The sequence below is a fragment of the Lipotes vexillifer genome, unplaced genomic scaffold (genome assembly GCF_000442215.2).
Source record: "Lipotes vexillifer unplaced genomic scaffold, Lipotes_vexillifer_v1.1 scaffold291, whole genome shotgun sequence".
Classification (NCBI taxonomy): Eukaryota; Metazoa; Chordata; class Mammalia; order Artiodactyla; family Lipotidae; genus Lipotes; species Lipotes vexillifer.
The window spans coordinates 422,240-430,199 of record NW_006794559.1 but is presented as its reverse complement, the minus strand read 5'-3'; the positions used below and the strand labels follow the sequence as shown (position 1 = coordinate 430,199).

At 42.5% G+C, this 7,960-nt stretch overlaps 1 protein-coding gene across 2 annotated transcripts in view; it reads right to left on the bottom strand.

The window, feature by feature from the left end:
* Nucleotides 1-6,592: 6,592 nt before the first annotated feature.
* IPO5 (importin 5) overlaps nucleotides 6,593-7,960 on the bottom strand; it is a 56,117-nt gene continuing 54,749 nt past the window's right edge. Inside the window, exon 28 of one of the 2 annotated variants that reach the window (XM_007467216.1) lies at nucleotides 6,593-7,932. In XM_007467216.1, coding sequence (XP_007467278.1) covers nucleotides 7,846-7,932 — 87 coding nt within the window. In that variant the 3' untranslated portion in view covers nucleotides 6,593-7,845. The remainder of the gene's footprint in view (nucleotides 7,933-7,960) is intronic. The other variant, XM_007467217.1, reaches the window with a different exon arrangement.

Sequence of the window (7,960 nt, the reverse complement as noted above, 5' to 3'; positions counted from 1 at the left end):
AAAAAAAAAAAAAAAAAAAAAGTCAACTCTGACTTTTTTATAGAAAAATAGCAGGCAACCACAAAAATACATACATTAAAAAAAGTTATTAAATTTTAAAAAATAAAATGAAATGGCAGGATAATTAATTTATAAAAATGCATACTTGAAAATATGCTCCCTAAAGAGAGTGGAACTTTTTGTGCTGATTTAATAATAAAAGGATATTTAGCCTGAGGTCACTTAGTTTAAGATGAAATGGGGTTCTAAATCAATATAATGATCTACTTTTAACATTTTGATGGCACCAAGAACTGTGCATATCAATTTATATATCCCATTTATTGGAAAGGGCAAGAGATATTTAACCTCCATCTTTAATAGAGTTGGATATTGAGAATTAATTCCTAGCCAAAATGATGTTACTTTTATTCCAAAAAGGCATTTGAATATTTATAACCCTGGAAGCATACGTAAAAACATAATTTCTCCTTCTGAGAATATTTAAAAAAACATTTTCAGACAATGTAGTTATGTTAGAATTTTATTATAAACTGCAAGGGCACAGACCTCGAGCTGGCCAATTTCAAGGATTTCTTTCACAGCAGAGGTATTTAAAGGCAAAATAAATAAATAAATAAATATTAGGTTAATCACTATTGACTTATTGGGGGAAAAAGGGATAATCCAAACGTCCCGTTAAAGAATTCAGGTTGGGTTACCTAGGAGGGTGGGTAGTTTCTCAGAGTAGTTTTTAAAAAATTTTTTATAAATTTATTTATTTTTGGCTGTGTTGGGTCTTCATTGCTGCCCCTGGGCTTTCTCTAGTCACGGTGAGCAGGGGCTACTCTTTGTTGTAGCGCGAAGGCTTCTCACTGCGGTGGCTTCTCTTGTTGTGGAGCACGGGCTCTAGGCGCACGGGCTTCAGTAGTTGTGGCACGTGGGCTCAGTAGTTGTGGCTCACGGGCTCTAGAGCACAGGCTCAGTAGTTGTGGTGCACAGGCTTAGTTGCTCCCCGGCATGTGGGATTCTCCCGGACCAGGGCTCAAACCCATGTGCCGTGCACTGGCAGGCGGATTCTTAACCACCGCGCCACCAGGGAAGCCCTCAGAGTAGTTCTTAACCCAACTCATATCCATAGAAAAATACACCTGCATTTCATCAGGAATGCTAATTTCCTTCCAGAAGGTTATGAATTGCATTCAGCAAAAATGTTCTGGTGGGACCAACTCTGCAAAGTTCTCCTTGTGAGGCGAGCTGGGCAGAGGTGGCTGAGGAGCAAGTGTGGGAAGAGACTTTTCACTGAATAATGTTTTATAAACCTTGAATTTTGAACCAGGTACAGGTGGCTCTTTGTGTAGAGTTAAGTAATTAAAAAACAAAAACAAAAAACCGAAGACTCTCCAGAATTTGGACTTCTCCTCACAATATCCATAAATTTTGTCACGTGTGAGAAATAAAGGGAGAGAGCATCCCTTACTTACCCATTTGCTCCTAACACCTGATCTGAGAAAATATGTCAAGGTTTTTTTTCATAAATAATTACAGTATTTCCAGCAAAGAGTTCAGAAGCAGGAAGCTCAGATTATTAGTAGGTTCTCAATTTTGGTTGGTTTCTGGAATGTCTGCATGATTGGGGGCTGGTCCCCAGGGCCTGGGTGTAGCTGTCACAATAATAGCCACTACCTGAGTCCCCTGAGCACGCTGCACTCTGGTTACATCATTCCATCCAATCCTCACCACCGCCCTCCACCACAGACAAATCAGAGGAAGCCTTTGGAGCACCCAAAAGAAACTATTTGGAAATAACGTAATCTATTCCAGATAGCTCAAAGGCCAAGATGGGACGTTTGCAATGAAACAGGACTAGGTAAGAAGCGAATGCTCTCCTTATACTGTATAATAAAGCAGGAGCGGACATACAGGGAAACAGGCCTTACCTGCAGGTGGAGGCTGCAGTTTTCAGGCAGGAAGCCTGTGGGTCCAGGGCTCCCTTATCAGTGGGAAGGAAGTTGGGGCTGAAGGGAACAGTGGCCAGAGTCAGATGCTTGGGTAGAATCAGGCCTGTCTGGCCGTCCCCCCAGCTTTGCAGGCCTTCGGGAATGACTTCTAGGAGGCGGCCGCTGCACTGCAGCTGGGCAGGCTGTGTGGGCAGAGCAAGTGGCTGCAGGGTGAGTGGCATCTCTGAAGGCCAGGGAGGGGCCCCTCACTCACTGCCTCTGCTGACAGAGACCCTGAAGTTTCCACTTTGGAGGGGAGGAAGGAGCAATCCCTTTTGGGACACAAAAAAGTGAGTTATTATCCTCAAATGCAACCTTCCTTCTGCCTTCTGCTCCTTCGCTGCTGCTCTCTTAAGAAACGATGTTATTTCAATCCATTACGTCTCCAAATTTGTGTTGCTATTTTATCCTTACTTTCTTCTTGAAACGGCAGTTTCAAGAAGAGCTTCCGTCTTATGGCTTATTGATCATTTATAGTAGTGGTAACCTTTCCCCATGAGACCCAATTCACAAACACTAAAAACATTGATGGGCTATATTTTTCCTAAAAGAGAGCCATCTTTTCTGGCCCTTTAATAATAAACTTTCATTGTGTTTTTTAATAAGAAAATGCAGTAGGGTCATAACCCTATACATTTTCCCACCATTTCCTGGTCACACAGGGGCTCGACTTCATTTCAATGGCGGTTTAAAACTACATAGTTTTCCTCCAAGGGGTGAGGGTTAGAGGAAATCCGCGAGAGTGAAATTGAATGGAAAGCAGCAGCCACTAGCTGCCCTTCGAGGAGGTAAAAAGAAGTGGGTAACTGCATTCAGGGATTGGGGCCAAGTTAATGTAAATGGGCTACAATTTAGTACATTCTCTCTTCACTGCCAACCCAATAATGACTTAGCAGCAGTACCCTCCCTGGCAGGAACCAGAGGTGGGCGTGGGGAGAGGGCTTGGAGCCCAGCCCTCCTTTCTGCTCCTCTGGCACCTTCGCCCACCAAGGCAGCACATGCTACACGCTGGTCCCAAATGCTCGCCTCTGCGCCATCCCTGTGACAGAACCCCAGTTGTGGTGGCAAGTCTGCAGAGACAACCTCCACTCAGGGTGGGCTTTTCAGTTACCAGGAGAGGCCAGATTTTGAGTGTCTGGTGCAGTTTGCTAGAATGCCTAGATTGAGGCCACTGGATACACATCCTATTTGCACGAATGAATGTTATTTCCCTGATTTCTTCTATTACACACTCCACACCCTCTACTTTCATTGCTCTGAATTCTGATGTGTCCCTACGTGAAGGCAGACCGCCTGTGCGTTTTGCTCAGCATTTGCCCTCAAGCCATCAGATTTTGTTACACAGCTTAATTCAATCAAACTCTTGACCGGAGTATCTGCCTTGTTGGGTATAGGTGCTGCACCCATTGTCCCTGGAGTATTTTATGCTGCTGTTCATCAGTTGTAAACCAAACTTAATTCCATCTCTTCAAATGCATGTACTCATGATAGCAAACTGACACTGCCAGGCACTGATCTAGGGGCTTCACAGATATTATCACCTCAAATCTCACAGCCACCCTGTGCGGGAGGTCCTGTTGATGGACTGCTTTGCAGGTGAGAATGGAGGCACAGGGAGGCTGAGGGGCAGGGAGCAGTGGGGCAGGGCTCCCCAGTGCTCGTCCCCCTGGGTGGCTACCATGGGGGCCTCCCCTGCCGGTCACTGTGAGGACGAGTCCCTGGTGGCCCTGGGTCCAGGGGACTCAGGGCCGCCAGCGCTCATGGCGAGGCCAACGGAACTTCTTCCCCGGCAGGCACAAACTGCTGCTTTTCAGGTCGTGGCGCAGATGAGGTAATGGGTGCACTTAGGGGCCGGGCCACGTGCAGATGAGGGTGTTCCAACACCAGTCCCTTGGTGCCGAGCAAGTAAAACTGCGTTTCCATTGGCCAAATACACTCATGGTACAACTCCGCAGACTCGGCAAAGCTGATACTTTTCACAACTTCCTAGGCTTCCTCTCAACACCGAGGCTCTTCAGAGAATTTGCAAAAAAAAAAAAAAAATACTTGATTTTGAAAAATTAAGAGAACTAAGTGATGATAGCTAACACCATGCCTGACTTCTAAATTCATTTAAATCCTCTATGATATGGGTACTATTATTATCCCCATTTTAAAAAGAAGGCAACTGAGGTACAGAGGTTAACCTGTCCAAAGTCTCAGAACGTGTACAGTGAGATTTTGGAACCCGAGCAAAGGTTTTAATCAGGTGCCAGCCTGTCTGTCTCTGTAGTCTCCTGGGACACAGCCACACCCGTTTGTTGAGTATTGTCTAAAAAAGCAGCTAAGGAGTTGTGAGGAAGATCCTAGGAGCAAAGCCTGAAATATTTACCATCCAGCCCTTTACAGAAGCAGCTTGCTGACCCCTGCTCTTAACCATTCAACATCATTTTCTTTCACCATGTACCTTAAGACCACAGGATTGCTGCCAGGTTGTAATTCAAAACTTACACTTTGTACCTATTTGTTACAAAACCTCTAAGAGAAGCAGGGGAACTAATTTTTAATCTATAGCAAATGGAACCGGACTTGATTTCCATTACAAGCTGAATGCTAGTTAAGAGGACAGACATGTATAAGATCAAGAACCATACAAGGAATCACTGACACACATTTCAGAATTATATTCTGCGACTCTAACTGGAATTTGAAAAAAAACATTTTTTTGTGGAGTTTTACTTAAGAACTTATCACACTGCTTTGGGGTTCATTTCTTAGAAATGAATAACTGAGCTATAATTTATCTTCAAAGTGTTTGCGTTCATCCACTCAAATATACAACATACATAGAAAATATAATATGCCCAAGTATTGTCTAGCAAATGACTGTCAGGATTACAGATTGTGTGAGGAAAAAAAAGTGGGGGGAGAGAGTCAGTCCAGGATGGTTTCAGAGTTAACCGCCCACCTCCCCGTCACCTGGTCAGAAGCTCAAGTGTTGGAAGTAGTAACCCAAGCCCACTCCTTGCCGGTAATTCACTTTCTTCTAAACCTTCATACTTCTGGGACTAAGAAAATGAACGATGGCAGATTTTGGCTGTCGCTCCTTTGAGGTGGAGAGATGAGAGGTACAAAGTGATTTCCATGGAACAAGCTCAGAGCCAGACTGTCTGATGCAATACTTGTTGGCAGAATGAAGCGGTACTAATTACTAAGTAAATCATTTAGCTATAGCTCTTTAGCTAGCTATTATGGGACCAGGTACATGGAGAATGTTTATTTGCTAATGCATTTACTGATGGTTTTGTTAGTCAAACTACAGCTACAGAGTTACGATAAAGTTGCCTCTCATTACAGAAATGTCAAACTAGCTTGGAGACAATTTTGCTTTTCTTTAGATTTAGCATTAAAAAAATATTCCAAATGAGTTATGCTGAAAAATTCTGACACTTGTGCACATAACTTAACCCTCTATGTCACAAAATATCCAGAAAATGTAAGGGCCACACACGCTTTTTTCCCTCCAGAAATAGCTCGGATTCATAAACATATACTTACTGGCTGACATGCAAGGCCACTAAATTTGGTACAAAAGGAAAAAAACATGAATTTTCATCTCGTATAGACAAAACGAGGTATTAAAAATGTCGCCCCAGATAATTCCAAAGAATTGTTAGTTCGTGTTACCATCAGTTATAAGTTGCAGGATCATGTCACATCAAGTCTTTAAAACTGGCCTTCCCTGATTAACTTGATTCAACTCCAATTACTTGCTTTCCCACTTCTATGCAGAAGGATGTAGTCAGTCTGCAGCTGCTTCTTTCAGGGACCTCAGACCCCTCTGATGGGTACATCTTCTGACTTTCCCCACTAATGTTTAAACCTGAAGCTACGAGGTTCTTCTCCATATGCCGCTAAGTGCTTAGCACAGTGCTCTGCAAACACCAGACTCTCCGAAAACCATGCACCCATCTTCGGACCATACTTCCATCTCAACTTAGGTGAGCACACCACATTTTTAACATTTTAAGTAGTGTGATAAATTTTAAAAAAGCAAACCTGAATTGCTCCAATTGTTTGGCATCAGTACACGAATGGGATTTCCAAACAGCATGCTATCTCAGGGAGTACAGAGGGGTTGAACTACCACATTTTTACTCCGACAGGAAGACAGGATATAAAGCAGGTTCAAATTTCCCCACACATGTTGAGCGTCACACAGATACCCACCGAAAGCAACGATCTTACTAGAGAAGTCACTCAACGTGGTGTTTGTCCTGCGAGACACCAAAGCTTCTGGGCCGGAAACAAAATATATGTGAGGGGTATTTGCCCCCAACCAAACCATCTTAATATAATTTATTCTACTTTCCATTCCATTTCAGATTTAGTTTTGTTTTTTTTCTTTTTTTCTTTGCGGTACGCGGGCCTCTCACTGTTGTGGCCTCTCCCGTTGCGGAGCACAGGCTCCGGACACGCAGGCTCAGCGGCCATGGCTCACGGGCCCAGCCGCTCCGCGGCATGTGGGATCTTCCCGGACCGGGGCACGAACCCGTGTCCCCTGCATCGGCAGGCGGACTCTCAACCACTGCACCACCAGGGAAGCCCTAGTTTTAATAAAGTAATGCAAATCATTTAAAGAAAAAACCTTTAATTTTAAATTCTGATCTAGGCATAAAATTCATTTTTGTATCACGGTTAAATTCAGTACAAACTATAAAAATGTTAACACTGGAGTTTCAACAGAAATCTAATAAGACCTCTTAGAAAAATTATTTAAAGAAACAACAGCAAGTCATTTACTGCTATGAGGTTAATACATAAAGAAAAACACATTCACACACTTTACTGAATTTATCAGTAAATAATTTTAGCCATAATACTTATCATAAAATTAAAAGTTTAAAAGTTGCATGTGGCTCCATGGCAATTACAATTTGCAATAAAAATACTAAGCCAAATCTTTTTTTCTAACAGGAACAATGCTAGCTTTAAAACGACTGAAGTCTGCACACCAATTGAGAACAGAGTGGGTGTATCATAACTTAGTTTAAATTAAAGTGGAAGATGGTAAAAACTAGATGCTTTTAACTTTGAAATGCACGAGGAAAATATCAGGGGGAAACAAAATTCAGAGCCATCCTTATTCCTTTAAAAAATACTAGATTATTCTTATATTAAAAACATTAAATGAATCAAAGCCAGACAGTACTAAATTTTTACACAAACTTCTTTCATATTTCAACGTTGTTTATTGAGGAGCGAATGAGACTACTGCCAGACATGCCAACGACACTTCACATTCAAGGGTTGGAAGCTGAAAAGCTTTCCAAACTGTCACTGCATAAGCCTTTTGGGGAAAAGAATCGAAAGTGACATAAAATAACATCTTCATGCTTGTTGTTTTTGTCTTCAGCTTTTTTTCAATTTTTGGATCTACTAGTTTGCTGGGTAAAAGGCTTCTTTCTACCGTACAGAAAGACTCACACTCCAATTAATAGAATTAACACTAGGTGTACAGCAACGTGTTTTAACACACATCTAATGTTGAGGAACTGATCTTAAAGCTGTTTTGTCTTAAATCTCCTTATATCTAGCGAGAAAATTTAATTTCCCTTTCACCTTCACATGGGTGGGTTATACCAATAGAAAAATACTCTTCAGTGCTACTGCAGGGCTCATGGGACTTCCTCAGTGGTGTGGGAGAAATCCACTTAAACACCATCCTGAAACCCAGGGCTTCTCTTCCTGCTGCTGTGGCTTTGCAGAAGAATGGCCTACACACAACTCTACCGTTCTCTTTTGCTCAAAAACAAAACAAAGAAACCTAAACAAAAGGGTAAACGTTTATTTGGAGTTAGTTTTCTGGTGGTGATATTAAGGCCCTTCAGGCAGAGTTCAGGAGCTCCTGTATGGCTGCCTGCTGCTCGGGACTGAGCTGTGCTATGCATTCAGTCCACAGTCCTCCAGAAGTCTAGGGAAACAACATTGTCCCACATTGC